The sequence below is a fragment of the Mixophyes fleayi genome, chromosome 3 (genome assembly GCF_038048845.1).
Source record: "Mixophyes fleayi isolate aMixFle1 chromosome 3, aMixFle1.hap1, whole genome shotgun sequence".
Lineage (NCBI taxonomy): Eukaryota > Metazoa > Chordata > Amphibia > Anura > Limnodynastidae > Mixophyes > Mixophyes fleayi.
The window spans coordinates 258381484-258400722 of NC_134404.1; the positions used below are offsets into that span (position 1 = coordinate 258381484).

The 19239-nt window shown below is 35.8% G+C and overlaps 1 protein-coding gene across 1 annotated transcript in view; it reads right to left on the minus strand.

The window, feature by feature from the left end:
- Positions 1–281: 281 nt before the first annotated feature.
- Positions 282–19239, minus strand: part of GALNT2 (polypeptide N-acetylgalactosaminyltransferase 2) — an 86543-nt gene continuing 67585 nt past the window's right edge. The window contains exons 9-16 of the mRNA XM_075203492.1: positions 16922–17009; positions 15534–15637; positions 13609–13735; positions 12283–12375; positions 10185–10268; positions 9106–9232; positions 6533–6652; positions 282–3696 (exon numbers count right to left, since the gene is read on the minus strand). Coding sequence (XP_075059593.1) covers positions 3541–3696; positions 6533–6652; positions 9106–9232; positions 10185–10268; positions 12283–12375; positions 13609–13735; positions 15534–15637; positions 16922–17009 — 899 coding nt within the window. The 3' untranslated portion in view covers positions 282–3540. The remainder of the gene's footprint in view (positions 3697–6532; positions 6653–9105; positions 9233–10184; positions 10269–12282; positions 12376–13608; positions 13736–15533; positions 15638–16921; positions 17010–19239) is intronic.

Consider the following 19239-nt stretch of genomic DNA (forward strand, 5'->3'; position numbering starts at 1 on the left):
ACATAACTAGAATTTAGAATAATATTAAACTTGATGGATTTGCCTCTACAAATATGTACAGTAAGTATGGAGATCTTTTCAAAGTCAGCTATAGCAAAATGGATATTGAGATGTCATTTAAGCATACTGCATGCATATATAATTTAGCTTCCAGTGTGAAAAATATTTATGCAGAACAACGAACAGAGCATTTCATATTTTTATCATATGGTATTACCTTACAAAGAAACGGATGACAGTTATTGTATCAATTTAAAGTAAAATAAGTGACCACAACAATATTTATCTATAAAGTATTTATTTAAGTTAAACAATTCTCAATGATGCTTTGCATTTATAAAATGAACAAGTACAGGCCCTGTACTGTAGACACCGTTGTATTATTGTAACCAAATTAAGAGAGAATAGTTACCAAACTATACCTTTGAATAAAAAAAATAATGTTATTACATCAGTATTATTTCAATGATAACAATGAGAATGCATTACAATAAAGACTCCTTCATTATCTGCTCACAGCAGTAGGGTCTTTTATGTGAATGACTCCTTTTTTTTTTTATTTCTTCATTAGACTGGGAATAGAATATGCTTTAAATATAACTCACAGCAATTGACTTTGGCACACCATGTCATGTAAACATACTAAGACATCAAAAGCATTTCTCTTCCTGTTACCAAACAGTGTATATCACGATAGGGATGTGCAACTCATGATAGGGATGTAGCACAGTACATTGTTGTTGAAAGAAAAAGCACCGGAAACCGATGCAAAATTGGCATTTAAAGATTCACCAAGTTTAAGACTATTCAAGCAGATGCAACTCTACTTTGCATCACCACAAGGTCATAAGATGGATAGACAGGCTGTTGCAAATATCAGCAAATTCAATGGGGTAATAATGCCCCTAACTGTATTATAGTAAACCATAAGACACTCAATAAATGTTTTATATTAACAGCAAGATTTATCAAAAGAATTGTGCGTCAATTGTGGCTACTAGAGAGAAAGTCCCATTTCTATGGCCTTCCCTGTATGAGTAAAATTTAGTGGTTCACTCTTGCAACAGTAAAATAAACTGGATACCACTTGGTACTCTAAATCAGGCCCTATGTGTGTAAACACACACACATTCACATTACTGTTAGAGTCAATAGTAGATGCAACTAAAAGGTGCAATTTTGTGACCTGACAATACCATGTTGTACTGCAGGGTGGTCAAATTTAAAATGTGAACTCAGATTTAGAGATGGACACCTTCTAGCTAAACTCTAAATCGCAGCGGTGTGCAACTTGCAAAAACAGACAGTCGAAAAGGCTTCATGCAAACAAAAAAAAAACCTGCATTTGCAGCACCCCATACAAGGCAACATGGTTGATCTAGGGGCAAGTTTCCATCCATTCACTCAATTTTCTTCTACCTCTAAAAAAGGCCCAAACTCAGTAATAACATTTATACAGCCAGGGTAAAAAATGAGTTGGTCCATTTTCATGCAGGCTGTGTTATCTCATTGGTGTAGTTACATTAAGGTTTTTTTTCCCTTTTGAAATTATTGGGATTTGCTTTATATGTCAAAATAGATTAGATGTACAACTTGGGTTTCCAGAGGCCCTGTGAACCAAATACAATATTAATTATTATTCAATAATTTTAGATTCCGAATAACAAAATCAAAAGTTTTTTTTGCCATCATAAAGATAAATAAATGCTGATAATGTGCACAAAAAGTGGAGGGAGTGGCTTACTATCACAGCATTCACTTGGGAGCATAGATCTGATAATTTTCCTTTATAGTGCTATACTGCATTTTCAGCAACCTGTTCTTTTCCAGTTATTGAACTAAAGTAACAGTGGCTGGCATGATAGGAGTTGTAGCTCAATACACGGTGAACAACCACAGGTTGCCTACAACTGTTCTACTATAAGCTGTAGATATTCAACAGTTGACCAATTAGAATGTGTAACTTTATCAGATGTAACGGACTGCTCCGGAAATTGAGAAACTTGCTACTCAATTGGAAGCAAGGCACTGTGGGTATTATTTGCCTTGTTGATACTAATAAATAAAGAATCGTTAATTTTTCAGTGCTTCTGGCAACAGGCACTTTACTAGAAACAGTCTGGAAAAGGGTTACCACAAATAAAACGGAGCATTTAATGTAATCATGGTGTGTAATCACTACTGGTCTGTATAGTTCCCCTTCTTTTCTTCACATTGACCTAATTAGAATAGATTATAATTATAAAACATACATCATGATGGTACGATAGAGAATAGTCGCTGTGCTCACGGATGGTAATGCAAACTACTGCACCCCAAATGACTTCACATTTTTTATATATATATATATATATATATATATATATATATATATATATATATATATATATATATATATATATATATATATATATATATATATATTACTGAAAATCACTCCTCAAGCTTAATTTGACCAAATGTGTACTAAAAATGCCTTTGATAAACCAAATAAACTCTCCAAAATGTCATGACGACTCTTCTTGGCCAAAGGACATTAAAAAGGGAGTGGAGGGAAGAGGAATCACTTAAGATTTCAATATCTGAAAGAGAAAGTTAAATTATAGCCATGGGAATTACATTTACAATGGATTGTTACTTTGCTCCATAGTCGCACCTTAAAAATACAATTTTACTGTAGTCCATGATTAATATCAATAAAAAATAAAAATAAAATCACTAACACAATCAAATGCACACACATACACTCAAAGCTCAACTGAAGAAATACAAAACTTCTTCTGGCAGCAATTGAACTGAGTACTCTTGATCGTCTTCATAATCAATACCATGATGTGGACTAGCAAGTTTAAAATCTCCTTACCAAACATAAAAATGGTTCCACTGTACATATTTTCAATCATGTCCCACCTAGAAAGTATTGCATTGATTCAGTCTTTTGATAAGTTGCACATAAATCCTGCGTTACCATGTTAAGATCAAGGGATCTGGACATGAACAGAAAGAAATGATACACAAACAATTTTAGAACATCTTGTAGTGAAATATAGAAATGGGAGAATGCAAACAAACCATGCAACCAGCCCAGAATTCAGACCATTTGTCTCCATGAAAGAAGAAAAAATTCCTGAATAGAAATCGAAAATTAACCGGGAAAAAAAAAAAATGTATACATGCGCACACAAATGCCAGATATGATCTTCCACTTCATTTGATCTTTCCACGCGTCAATCTATACCTCCACTCTTGCAAATTCATAAGAAAGTTTTCATCTAATTGATCGTCTTTGAGAGCCTATGTGCAACAATGCAATACTTTTAAGCAATCACAATAGAGCTGCAGATGGCCCTTTGCCTTGTTTCTTTTATCCCAAGCCACCTCACACATTCATTGTACTCCTGAAATCCAATGCCAAGATGGAATACTGAGGTATATAATTCCGCAGAATGTTGAACAAATACATCTGCAATGCATTCAGAACTGATGTCCATGAAATGATGCTCATTTCCCCCCGCCCCTTTAGCCCAACTCTTCAGACTTCTACTGTTGTAGATTGAGTGAAAATTTCCACTGCTGTGATAAAGATGGACTGCAAGGTTCCACCGTTAGGCCACCACTTTTGGCATTCCGACTGTCTAGGCAGAAGTTGCTCCCCACATGCCTCAGCTTGGAGTTATTCTCAATTTGTTCCCATTTCTAAAGTAAAAGAACACAGTGGGAAAACATCAGCACAAATAACAAATAAATAAATAGTAATTTCTAAATGCACATTCATTTTTGGTAGGTTGATGAAAACCATAATTGTGAAGAATACAATAAATTATTACATTACTAGATATAGGCATCAGTTTGTGTTAATCCAAACAAGGACTTTCTGGAATTCATTTAGCTGCTAAGCACCAAGCGATTGGAAGAACATCTACTTTAGTCAGATCAATCCTAGTAGCACTGAAGATTGTTAGAGCCATCAGAAGATGACTGGTAAATGCAAGCCGGATTAGGTTAATTTTCCGATTGTATTTTCCAACTTGCCTGATAATATTGACAATTCCTATAGTCTTATAGTTCAACCACATATAAAGATTCAGCATCTACTGTACCCTGTTGTGTATACACAGCAGAAAATCATTCACAAGAAAACAGATTTGTAATAACACAATACACTTAGCAAGGATTTTCCTGAGATTGGTTAAATATATGTAAGATAAAAGCCAGTGGGAAAAAATCTTAATTTTTTTTTTTATTGACCTGTTTGTTAATTAATTTTGAAGTTTTCAAAAGGGACATTATCCACTTCCTGGCCTTAATGAAAGATACCAGACCTGGGAGCGTCTCTCGTACTACCGCAGGAACCAGTTTGTCAGTAAAAGCAAACACTCCAGCACTATATAGATATCTGCATTGGGAGTTAGGCGTTGTCGTTAACGTAACTTTCTTGAGTCTGCATTGGGGGGGCATGTTAGGGCACGGTAGAGTTGCTTGAGCTCTCCCATGTAGCTCGCTTTGTATTAATGGATCCCTGATAAAAATGATCTATATTTCGGCACACAAGTCAGCTAGCATTACTATCACTTGTACAGCACTGGCCAAAAGTTTTGAGAATGACACTAGTATTAGTTTTCACAAAGTTTGCTGCTTCAGTGTTTTAGACCTTTTCGTCAGATGTTGCTATGGTATACGGAAGTAAAATAACAAGCATTTCATAAGTGTCAAAGGCTTTTATTGACAATTGCATTAGGTTTATGCAAAGAGTCAATATTTGCAGTGTTGACCCTTCTTTTTGAAGTCCTCTGCAATCTGCCCTGGCATGCTGTCAATCAAATTCTGGGCCACATACTGACTGATGGCCGCCCATTCTTGCCCAATCAATGCTTGGAGTTTGCCAGAATTTGTGGGTGTTTGTTTGTCCACCCATCTCTTGAGGATTGACCACAAATTCTTAATGGGATCAAGGGCTGGGGAGTTTCCTGGCCATAGGCCCAAAATGTCGATGTTTTGATCCCTGAGCCACTTAGTTATCACTTTTGCCTTATGACAAGGTGCTCCATCATGCTAGAAGAGGCATTGTTCGTCACCAAACTGTTCTTGGATGGTTGGTACAAAAACATCCTCCAAGAGCAACTGCTCCCATTCTTTCTTCATGGCTGTGTTCTTAGGCAAAATTGCGAGTGAGCCCACTTTCTTGGCTGAGAAGCAAACCCACACATGAATGACCTCACTTTACTGTTGGCATAACACAAGACTGATGGTAGCGCTCACGTTTCCTTCTCCGGACAAGTGTCTTTTCTTCAAAGAAAATGACTTTACCCCAGTCCTCAGCGGTCCAATCCCTGTACCTTTTGCAGAATATCAGTCTGTCCTTGATGCTTTTCCTGAAGAGAAGTAGCTTCCTTGACAGCAGGCCATCCTCCAAAAGTCTTTGCCTCACTGTGCGTGGAGATGCACTCACACCTGCCTGCTGTCAATACTGAGCAAGCTATGCACTGGTGGTGCACCGATCCCGCAACTTTAGGAGACAATCCTGGTGCTTGCTGGACGTTCTTGTGCACCCTGAAGCCTTCTTCACAACTATTGAACCTCTCTCCCCTTGAAGTTCTTGATGATCTGATAAATAGTTGATTTAGGTGCAATCTTACTAGCAGCAATATCCGTACCTGTGAAGCCCTTTTTGTGCAGAACAATGATAACCGCACATGTTTCCTTACAGATAACCAAGGTTAACAGAGGAAGAACAATGATTTCAAGCACAACCCTCCTTTTAAAGCTTCCAGTCTGTTATTCTAAATCAATCAGCAGTGATCTCCAGCCTTGTCCTCCTCAACACTCACCTGTGTTAACGGGAGAATCACTGACCTGCTGTTATCTGATCATTTTGTGGCAGGGCTGAAATGCAGTGGAAATGTTGTTGGGATAAAGTTCATTGTCAAGGCAAAGAGGGACTTTGAAGTTTATTGCAATTCATCTGATAACTCTTCATGACATTCTGGTCTATATGCAAAATGCCATCATAAAAACTGAGGCAGCAGACTTTGTGAAATATAATATTTGTGTCATTCTCAAAACTTTTGGCCATGACTGTATAATTGACCTATAGCTGCAGAGATTCATGGGAGATATGCATCAGGTGTGCCCTACCCAAGTACAAAATAAAGTTAGTTTTATTTTAATATTTTTTTTTTAAAAAAATGCCCTGTTACTTTTCTAAGTTACACATCATTCTCTGTGACACTGATGGCATTATGTTTGAGCCACCTTTTACTGGCCCCTTAAACGGTATCAAACTTTGTATAAAGTAGGCACACTTGTGTATCCTGGCTAAATTTCAGGAGATGCACTAATGACTTATATGTGTGTGTATGAGGATGGGGGAATACACAAAAAACAAATAACATTTGTTTGTTTAGACTAAATATAGAAAGGTTATTCCCAGTGAAAAATATCTCCAAAACATAAAAGCTAGTATGGTCAATTACTAACTAAACTGAAACCTTATGGGAAGAAAATGAAAAAAATAAATAAAAATAAAACTTACTTGTCGACTGTCATTTTCCCTGCAGCCCTGAAGTTTTATAAGCGAGGCTGGAGCTCTGTCCACAACAGTAAGGCAGAGATCCATGTGTTTAACGGATTTGTCCTTTGTCAGAGCCCATTCCTACAATTAGAGGATTACAATAATCACTTTTTAACTTCTTTCTTGCTTTGTTTGTCATTCATTTTTTAAATTCTACACATGGGTATATGAATCGTATCACGCAATTAAACCAGAATAATAATAATTTCTGACTGCTGTACATTGCTCTGTGTATTTGGGAAGTAAGCATAGACTAGAACAGACTATGGCTATTAACACTCTTACTAATTCTTAATATCTTAATAGAGTTTTTGCATCTTATTCGAGAGATGACCTTCATACATATTGCTGAAAGTGGTTTTATAAGCTTGCTTTTCTTTTTTAGACTAGTCTTGTGACCACCGCACAGATCATAGGACAATGGCAACATGATCATAACACTATAACAGTCATCTTGACCAACCTCATATGTGTTTGCATTTTATTTACTGGAAATTGTTTAATTAAGAGTTTCAATAGTATTGGATAATCACTTAATGTTTGAATGTCACTGGATCAATTCAGGTGTGTATCTGTAATTCTAGTCTACATAAAAATCCTGGTCAGTGGCAGCATCCTCTCGCGTTCCTGTGTGAATACTCGGTACACAGCGGTGGTAGCCTTCAGAGCAACGCTGAAAACCCTGACAGCACATAGCACAACATGAAGACAGCGATTGTGTCATCCCCGGCACACTTCAGACCGACTGCTTGAAAACCAGACTTGAAAGGAGTCCGACCAATACAGATGCTGGGCACCTATGCTGACGTCACTTTGAAGCCAGACTGTATTCTTGTTGCTGTTAAGGTGGTAATTTAAGGAGGCCACGCCTGTACAATGTACTTTACAAAGGCTTGTACATTGTACAGCCGAGGCTAATCAGCTTGAATTGTATTCTGGATTGAATGGGAAGCCAATGGAGGGCTTTGGAGAGAGACACAGCAGAAGAGGAACGTTGAGAGATGAAGATTAGGCGTGATGATGCATTCAGGACAGAATGCAGGAGAAAGACTGATTGCGATAATCAAGGTGGGAAATGACAAGAGTGTGGACATTTGTCTTGGTAACAACCAGGGAGAGTTAAGTGTGAACCTTGGTAATGCTGCGAGGGTGACAGCACTGCACAAGGGACTGGATGTGGGGAGTGAAGTTGAGGGCGGTCAATCATTACTCCAAGGCAACATGCATGGGGAATGGGAAAAGGCCACATTATGAACTTTGAGAGAAACGGGAGGGGACGTGATAATGGAAAGATGACAGGGTCAGTTTTGGTCACATTTGAATGCTACCTCAATCTTAAACATCAAAGTGGAGAGGTCAGGGTGAGAAAAATAGATTACAGTGTCTAGCAGAACCAAATACCCACCACTTATTAATCCAAATCAGATTTGTATTGATATTATAGTGTTTATGGAATTTTATTACAGTGATAAAATTATTCATATGGAATGTATGCATTCATTATCTAGGTTATGGTTTTAAATTATTAATGAAATGTAGGATTTAAAATATTAATTACAGGGAATCGATTGCATTTACACAGATTGGCAATGTTTTTGAAATTCGTATATGACTGACAATATACTATGCTAACCTATAAAGGAGGTATAAAAACATTAATATGTTGAGGGAATATAAATCCTTATATATGTAAGAGCATCACAATTCCTCGTAGATAACTGATACTTTGCATCAAAGTGCTGCTTTTTATCCATTTTTGAAATGGTCTTATATTTATAGGAAATTTCAAGAAATCCCTGATTGCATCTGCTTGGCCTGAATGCTCTCCCTAATTATTAACGCCAAGAAGAGTTTTTTTGGTTTAAATAATTGCAAACATAACCTTGAGCAACACGTGCCTTCCAAATGATGTAGGATGTAAGTAGTGAGGTTCAGGCGTTGGCCCCACAGTGCCATACCACAGCTAATTAGGATAATAGCTCACATTCATCTATATAAAATAAGGCTTATATAGCTACAACTTCGATGTGCATGTAAGTCTAGAACTTGACAGCTTTCTGTTTCTCATTTAAAAAACAAATAAAAAAATATAAAATATTACTCGCATAATGCAAAGAAAAAAGCACCACTGTGAATTCTAAAGATAATTCAAGGCACATTACACATCACTGCCCTATAAAAAACAAAAACAAAAACAAACATCTTGTCCCTTGCCTTTATATGGTAACAGGAATTCTCTGTGACGTCTAAAATCTTTATATTACACAGTAGCTATAAGTATTTAATAGAAACTGCTTTGATTGTTATCCAATACATTGAATTAAAACACTATTATAGTTGAACTCATGGGGTTTCAATAGGTTTAAAATAATGTGCATACGTGGGCGTAATTTGCAGCACCTGCATTAACGTCGGCAACCATGATTATTTACATATAATTGTTTAATGCTCATTGTGTAGAAGATGTGGTAGATTAATGACATCCTCCTATCATGCATTTTGCATTATTTTATTTTTTCATTTTAAACACCTACCTGGTTACCTCCAGCATTATGACATTCATAGACACCAACTACTCCATCTGCAAAATGGCCCAATGTGTCGAGGCAGTTTGTACCTTGCTGCAAAGCTCCAAATGCAATATCTTGATGGTCAGGAACTCTGTAATAAATAGTCAATATTGTAAACTGCTATAATTCCATACATATTTTGAATGCTGTAATAATTTCATACAAACATTTATACATTCCGTCTCACCTGACTAGTTTTCTTATCTATTTTCAAATGGCTTCAAACAGCTACACTATCATATACCCGTCGGAACAGAACACAGATACACCTTTAGGTGATGTGCCAGTTTCACCCTTTTTTTTTCATGACAGGTAGAATTTTGGGTGGCATAAACATAAATTAATTTTATAAGCATTATAAAAAGGGAAGAACGGGATTTATAAAAATTAGAATACTTTTTTGGAGGCTTCCTGTAGGTCATTTCAAGTAACACCAATATTTTTTTTATTATTAAATTGATGGCTAATTTCTGTTCTAATCTGTGTTAACCACCAATATTTGCAAGCCCCTGCCCAAAGTGGTTCTAAACATAACCTAGAGGACTCCCAGCTCTGTTACATAAGTGGGGCAAATTATTGGTAGTCTGGATTACGGTCAAAAGCTTTCTTTTGTCTTTGTGCAAATTACAGATTTTCAATTTAAAAAAGGACCCTTTTAACAACTTGCACCCCATGAGTAAATGCATTTTTAAACTGAGAATGCAAAAATAAGGTTGAGCCTATTTGTAAAGTGGTCGCTCTTTTTTTCTATATTTTTATCATTCACATTCAATTTTATTAATAGTAAAATAAGCCTATTTTCATTTGGGTTTATTTTATGCGATTCTGTTTTCTAAGTAATAAATGTATTACTGTGTTTGTTTATAAACACTGTAGTACTTTAAATATATCTTCGTTTGTTTATTGAATGCATTAGATACAGCATTTCACACAATACTTAATCCTGTCCTGCACTACTTTATATTCGTTTTATAATCAAAAGTGAACATGTATAGTTGATAAAGTTAAAAAGGAACACATTTCTAAAGGACCAAAAACCTCACCTCAATTCAGGATAAACATTTTCCAAATACCACTTAAAGGGTTTGCAGCCCAATTTTTTTTTCAGGTCAGTGCGACTCTGAATGCTAGAATCAAGGAACAAAAAACAGTTAGCAGGCAGGAATTTAAACATTTTTACCTCAAATAGTGCATTTATTCCCTTTTGCCATTTTATAAGGGCAAGTCCCATTCAATGTTTTGCTCGTCAGATCAAGAGGTGTGAATGGTTAAGGAACTCCCACATAGTGATGAGCATTTATGAAGAACTCAGAATCAGAATACATATATGTGCACACCTTTTATGGAGACAGGGAATGGTGCTTTTACCTACAAATAAATGTAATGGATAGGAGCTGGCACAACCATAGCTGCCAAACTCCTGGGATTTAATGCAATATAAACATAAAAAAATACAATTTCTTTGTATGCACTACACTTGCTTGGCTCTGCATAAGATTGGGTGACCACAGACCAGTTTGATCAGATTGAGGGAGTATATGGGGGACAATATTTATTTGTTTGGTTTTTCTATAAAAGAAAATGTATAATGTAATAATGTGGAACTGCCAAGAAGCTGCCAGCGATTCTGAAGGAAATTTAACAATGTTTTATTAAACTTAACTGCAAAAACTATAATTCAAAGACGACGTATTCGCTTTCTTTGCTGCACAATTTATAATATCTTATGGAAGGCTCGTCTCTGGCTTCACAAGCCAGTAGACCCGATAGAGTTGCCTCTGGTTTGCACGCAAAATAAACATGTTGTTATCTCTATATCCAGCAACACTGAAACCTTTTTTTTTTTCTTTTTAGCAAATACAAAGAGTACCAGAGGCAATACATGCTTCAAAAATTTCAGATTTAGAGTAGATTGGTGTGACAGAATGGACTATTACAGGCCTGATCTTCCAGTGTTGACCACCGGGACAAAGGAATGCATGTAACCAAGATTGCTATTACCCAGCAGTCACTCAGAGTATAGGATTGAGTAGTTAGCTATTGTTCTTACGCAGAGCCAGGTGTGAGGTTTTATTCTGGGCCAGTGACTTCCTGTAAAGACACTAAGGACAGCTGGTGAAGCCCCTCTGACATCACAAATAAGTAGAATGGGAATTCCCATTCTACTGAATGACTGGCTATCATACACCATCACCAAGGGATTAATTACATCAAAGATCCCATTGTTCTCACCTAGGACTGGGTCAGACATATTGGTATGAAAACAGCAGGATGGGCTCATCTTGGCCCTAAGACATGACTGCTCTCTTGTACAGCACCTCATTGAACTCCATCAATCGGGGGAGCCATTTTCCTAAGACCTTTGCAGGATGGACTTTGGTCGTGGGACTTGGAACCCCTTTTAAAAGGATGCAAGGCAGCTCCGAGTGTGTGTCATTGCTTCTGAAAGCTACTGTTGTTGGAGTCTCAGATTCTGCCAGTGTGCTAAAAATTTTATTGAGATTGCAGACTTGTTTGCTCTGCCAGGCTTATTCTATAACTGTGGACTTGTGGACTTGTAGACTTGCTGGCTGTACTAAACAGTAACTTCATCAGACTTTCCTGATCCTACAAAATCATATCGCATCCGGATTGGAATCTAGCGGTAAACTGATGTTTCTTTGGACCTATTGGTCTGATTTAGATTCAAATGTTTTTATCCTCTTGCTGATTTAGGGAACTTGCATTAGGCAAATGATAATCTGATAACTGATAAAGATATTGCTGTATCTTTCTAAGTCTCCGTTCTGCATGACTTGACTCAGAAGTCCTGAGGTATACCATGTGAGCTAGGCTCTAACACCCCGGGCCTTCACAAATGGGTATCCTTATTTTTAATTTGTATAAAAATATAGTACTTTTCATTTATGAATATGCAGTATTGTTTAAACCTATAAATCAGATCATAATAATAATAATAATATTATTAATAATGTTATTTCTTAGAAAAATTATTGGATACAATGGTGCAACGTTAGACAAAGGAATTGTATATGTTCCTGCAGTGACTTCCCAATTAAAGTTTATAATTAAACTGCAAAATCTAAAATGTAAAAAAGAAATCCCCACAGGAAAAAAAAGAAGCGTAAAGTCAACACTTACTTTCCATACGGTACATTTCGAGCAGAAGGTACAGCTGCATAGTAGAAATTCTTATATTCATCCATCCAAACCTCTGCAGCTCTCCGTGTGTTTCTAGACCAGAAAAACAGACATCACAAGTGCACTTAACATGTAAACCTGAAGTATTACGGTGTTGATATTGAGAAATAAGGAAATGTGTAATGATTAAGCTAAAATTCCAAACGGCATCCAACGACCACAATGTAGCAGTGATGGTTGTTTATTTAACTAACTGCAATTTATAACTATAATTTTCTGTGAAAGACTAGTATAGATTTCAGTGACTAGATAATGCTAAAGTAACAGACTTCTATATTGCTGAAATGTTCTCCCCAGCACCTATCTCCCTGGTGCTCCACTTGGCTCCCGGTTCTTGGACCACAACAGAATCCTATTATACTAGGAGAAACAATGGGTTATTCTATTATAACAGGCAATATGTGAGCACTACAGCCAGCAGTGTGTGATAGACCACTGACCACCAGTCTTCAGTCCTAGCAGGTGTGGGCAATAAACGCCAACATTTTTCAATATTATTGTAAAGTATTACACTGCCCTCACCTGGCTACTAAATGCCACCCAGCTGGCAACATTTTCAGGGGAAAACACTACTGGTATATGATAAATATGCTACAATAAATGATGTTTAGCAATTTGTGTCTCAATGTCCTCTCTCGACTTAATTAAGTTCACGTGAAAAAAACCCACAATAGTTTTGATGATCTTTTTCTGTGATGATGTGGGTGCTCTTTAGTATGGTTAGCACTTTGAAGGGATTAATATGAATATTTTAATATTTGTTCATCCCAAAATCATATTTATAGATGGCAACAACAAAACAGACAAGCAATTTATAGAAATAAAACATACTCTGAAACATTTTATGTGGTCATCACTAGGATAAAAAAAAAAATAAAAAAAAAAAATTCCTGCACAAAATGTATACATAAAAGTCCTGCAGCTAAGCATTGTGAGTGGAGGCATACCTCTATACAAACAAGTGCACAGCTACTGCACCATTTAAAAATACAGCCAAATGTGACTTATAGACAGTGAGGAGCGAAGACTTGGGGACAACTTAGACATAGATGGGATAGGCAACACCTATTTGTCATGGTAGATTGGTCAGTAATGTTAAATTGTATGCCATATATTTTAATAAAAGAATTGTTACTCTGCCAACTGAAGATTGATTACAATGAAATCAGAAAATCTAAAAAGAAGCATAACCTTAGATGTGTATTGACACACTGTTTATAAAATATATTTTCCAATCTACTACTATATATTGTCAGAGCTCCTTACCTGGCAAACACTGTCCCACTGCCACCTGGAAATGTGTATGGGTGTTGTTTGCGAAACACATGGCCCACCCTACTGCAGGGGATTATTTCAAGACTTCCACCACACTGCCACACGCGGAATGAAATCTCTAATTAAGATTAAAGAGTGGAATCCATGAGTTAGAAAGAAAACACCAACATGTTTGTGCATTTTATCTCCCAGAGAGGTACAGATCTAAGTAGATTACCTTTTTATTACAATGAAAAATAAAAAAAAAAAGTGCTATATAAATAACTGGGGATAAAAAGTGTTGGGAATAGATTCAGACCAGTGTTTTTTTTTTTCTTACTTTGTTTCATAACAATTAAAAATGAAAAACAGTGGATATAAACCCAAGAAATTAAGCTCTACAAAATAAATATTTCACACATTTGGAATCGCAAAAAAATATTTTTCTATATAGTGTCTCAAAATATTTCAGAAATGTAATGGTTAGGTTTTCATTTTAATGTCACAAGCCCTTCAAGCTGTTGATCTCCTAATGTATGCCATCACATTCTTGTTTTGCAACCCGATATACTGTAGAGTTTTATTTCTGGCACACATATAACTTGTAATTAATCTTTTTAACATAAATTCTTTGTTCTTTTGCACTGGATATTGCTCTGCGTCTCTTAAATGCTAGATTTGTTTCACTGTTGTGAAGCAAACACATTTTAGACACCATAATTGCAGATGGCGTATTCCGCATAATGTTTCACATTCATTCTGCACATAAGTGGATGTGAAATACATATTGTGCACTGAAATGGACAAAGGTGCATGTTTCATGTCTGCAACTCTGCATATGTTAAACATGCATCTAAATTCATTTTATTTACAATAAAGATATACAAAAAATTACACATACACTAAATAAGAACAGTACATGCATAGTTAGCATATGACCACTTTATAATATATATATATATATATATATATATATATATATATATATATATATATATATATATATATATATATATATATATATATATATATTATTTTCATATTATTTCCATAGGAAACCTATAGAGTGGACTTTATCTGCTGCATATTTTGATTCATCAACAGGGTGGAAGTTGCCATATTACCTAGTGGCTCGAAGTAAAATCAAATATTATTCAGAAACTCCAATTGGATAGTGCCATCAGTCATCAAATTATCATATAAAGTAGAGAATATATTTGCTAGCTTTTGCTCAGCAGTAAGAAACGAATCCTTGGCATAGGATTAGCATTACTTTGTTCAGAAGTGGCTCATCCACATGGTTCCAATGTTCGGGCACCCCACAGTTCCCAATATATGTACCATTGCCTCTGTCTACAATAGACTACCAGTAAATACCACCGCTTGTTCTTAATGTATATGAAAGAACCATACATTTCTATCTTGCTTGTAACATTCATGGCAAGACAGTACATTTATATTGATTTAGTTGCAGATTTAATGTACATGCAAGTTATGTAACCTATAAAATAAGCATGTGACTGTCAAGAAAGCCAGATAACAGTGACATCACTAAATTTGAAGTTCGTGCAGCAAACACCAAGCTATTTATAGCAGTAGACTGAAGTGCAGTATTGCTTTAGAATGCTTCAATATTCATTTGAAATGTCACTGATTTTGCAGTCTGTTTCTACATGTAGGGCTAGTGCAAGTAAAACCTTTTTTATGGTTCCATGAAAAGTGGTCCAACAGTGCTGTTACTATACAGAGGAAGATGATGTTGTGCCGTCTCCATTACCTATTGCTTTGCATGTAATTTTGGTGCTAAAAGACATTTAAATAGAAATATATTACAGCATGCCTTATAGAATAGAATATCATTTTAATGCTATATTTTGCTATGGAATAAAGGCAAGAAGGAATGCACATGTTTCTTTTCTATAAAGTTTAATACATACCTAAATTTTCACCACCCCAAACATCCATCATCATATCATACTTTCCCAGTTCTTCAAAATATGCTTTATCCATGACAAACAGCCCTCCAGCAATCATTGGGGTTCTACAGATAAAAGTGAAACACATATGATAAGGATTAATAACACATAAGACAAAATAAAAATGTATATATCAAAAAAATAAAATCAGACCAGTTTAAAAAGTATACATCTTAACCAGTAAATATACAAATGTCTCTCTAAAAATTTGGTAGCATACTGTTAAATTCTCAGTGATTTCTAGAAAAGTACAGATTGGTATAACATATTTACTAAGTACAGCCAGTGGTCTTCTGAGGACCTATTTCTCGGGTGATGCACCCAGCAGTTATTACTTATAATAGACTCCCTATTAGACTATTATAATAGGACAAACCATTGTTTGTCCTATTATAATAGGCACTATGTGAGCTCTGCAGCCAGCAGAGTGTGTTAGACCACTAACCATCAATCTGACCAGTCCTGGCAGTCAGTCCAGGCAACCAGAGACTCAGCGGCCAGGCATAAATAAAATTGAATTCTAACAAAATATAAATGTGGACAGTCCAGCGAGCAATAACCTCCAGAGTCTTTATAAATAATATAAGCGCTAGCAATAAGCTCCAATATAATTCATTATTATTATTGCAAAGCATTACACTGTCCCCAACCGGCTACTTCTTAATGCCATCCAGCTGGCAAAACGTTGTGGGGAGAACACCAACAGCATACATTAGCGGATGGAAAAACTAGCTGTGTATGTGTGCTTCAGAAAATAAGTTATACAATGAGCAATGTGTGGTGACGACAGGCCTTGTGTTGTGTGGACTTGATATACAGCCCTCAAGTATGTAAAATATGCAAGTTTGTCACTATACTAATCTAAAGAATTGGCCTTTGCAACGGTTTTACTGCCCCACTGAAGATGACCACATTCTCTGTGCTCTATGTGGATAGCAGGAGACAAATACTATCAAAGCATCACAGCGATGACTGACTGCACTCATTACCGGATACTATGCTACCTGCACACCTCTATGGGGTGTTTCACCGCCACGCAGTGCCTTTTCAACCGGTCAGTGTGCCCTCTACGGCGCATTGAGGAAACTGAATTGCCCCCCATGTGCATTTCACACTCCTGCCTGTAAACCTGGCAATTCCATCTATGCGTGTGGCCAAATAGGTACTTTATCCTGTTGCCTGGCACTCGTGCCAAGCGGCAGGATCGACCTTTGTATCTGGCTTACATGTTAACAGATCACTATGAATGAATTATTAATTTTTACTTTTTCATTTTACTCTACGGGAATTGTGCAAATAAAAATTCATTAGTTTTTCATTTAAGAATGTAGTTAAGTGAAAAGACTTACTTAATTGGTGCTACAGGGTTTCCTTGTCTGGCTCTTCTTTGTTCTGGTGTCATATAGTCCCACTTAAAAACCAAGTTCCAGTCAAATCCTAGTAACAAAAACAAAGCAATATGGAACTGCACAAAAATCACCATATAACTTTCATGGTACTAGGGTGCTATATAAATCGTTATAGTAGAAAGCTGCACTGTAGAATAAACTAGGAACAAGCACTTATGGAAAACAAATTTATAAGCATTTATAATAATGTTGCATGCTTTTATATCTACAGGACCTGCTGCAATACTCAGGTGTCAAATGTTTTAGAATACATATCTGCAAATAAAATTGGTGCACAACCCTAGTTATCTCCTACTAGCAAAATGAACCAGTTTGTTTAAAGGTAATGTGAAAAGCAAGAATTAAGAGAGTCTGCTCTTTAAAATCAACATTTGTTACTATACTGCCGTCTTTATTATTACATGGCTATGCACAATGTGGTGTACTAGCAATATAGGAAAAAAAGTAGAGAAAATGTTAGGGAAATCACATAGTCAACAAAACAAATTCATCACTGTGTATCATGTCATAAAACAGTATATAGTAAAAATTGTGTAAGCAGGGTCAGAGTTGTCATATGCAACATCCTAGGTAAAACCATATAATCCCGTGAGAACCCAATTTTCCACAAATCCATGTGATTCATACGGCTCAAATTCATAGCATGAATGAAGCACCTGAATAAATAGCAAAAGCCTCTGTTGATCTGGGGGGGTTTCAATTAAATTGGGGCTGGTTTATATATCATATTAATTGTAAAGAGAAGGAGTGGTCTCCCCACTGCAGAGTACATAGTACACGTGGTGATACAAAATCTCAATGTTAATTTGTTATTGGATTATTTACAGATATAAATAAAAATAAATTGTAGCGCTCTAAAACTCTCAGGCTACAATAAATAAATTGAGACATTATATAAATAATTATGAAAAGTTGTCACGAATCACCGTAAAAATGTTTATTAACAGCAATATAAAACCAAAGATTATTATAGAATGGATGTTGATATACATGCAATAAACCAGCTATAAACACATAGATATTATATAATATAAAATACTTCAAACAAATAGCCACTACTATAGTGGTAATGACAGTGCACTGTGATCGAACTAGTCCCATATCATATAAATACATTGATCCCCTCTAATCTCTACCATATAACATTCATGTTAGACAGCGGTCAGAAAAAGTAGCAAAAAAAGGTTGGCCAATGGAAAAAGGGAAAAATGTTCCATTCATGTCGCTATAGTAAATCCGATCCAGTAACCACAGGATGTATGGACGTAGACGTTAACACTATATAATATAGTATTAACATTTACCCCCTTAAAAGATAAAGACCTCTTGGTCAGGTTCTGTTCTAGTTATCTTGTCTGGGGTGGAAAGGAATTAGAATTTAAATAGGTAAGAAAATCATCATCATCATCATCATCATCATCATCATATGTACCCTCCCATATAAATAGGATGTCATAGGTGCAAAAACAAGGATTAATCCAAATGTATACACACACTTTAATAATTTCCAATTACTTTATTTATAATTTTTTTTTAACAAAGTTATAATAAATTGGAAGATTTTGTTTATGGACAGTGTTCTCTGACCTGCTTTAAATTACACTCCTATCTATAAAGTAAAGCTGGCAGTCTTAAGGATAAACTAGCACTGACAGTTTAAATGCAGAATATACAAATAAAAGCATTAATGGTACAGATGTGGTCCTTCTTTATATTGTCCTAGCAGTGTATCTGAATTTAAAGTAAAAGGACTCATTACCTGTTCCTCCACTTTTGCACTTATTAAACTGTCCATGCGGGAAACAATATGTTGGGTGCACAATGAGGAAATTTAAAGTAAGACTATATAAAGACTAAAACACATATTAAACTAACTGCCAATACCGCAAGTTATATGGACATTTTTCAGACACATAACAGTGATCCTCCTTTTTTGAACAGTTTTGACAAACAATGTTAAATTGGGATTTAGTGGTGAAGATAAGTACTCTTTACTTTGCAAAAGTGAAACTTATTGCATATAACAAGGACATCCTGAATCCCAGTGGTTTTAATAATGGATAGGATTTTAATTTTTCTTGATCAACAATTAGGTGCATCTATTGATCTGAATAATTGTTTACATGCACATTTGCTTATAATATCTTTATATGACATTATTGAATTATATGCTAATAATTTTAAAAGTGTTAACCACATTCTCTTTCTCTCACATACACTGATACACATGTTTACAAGCCTGTAGAAGAGGGTATTCC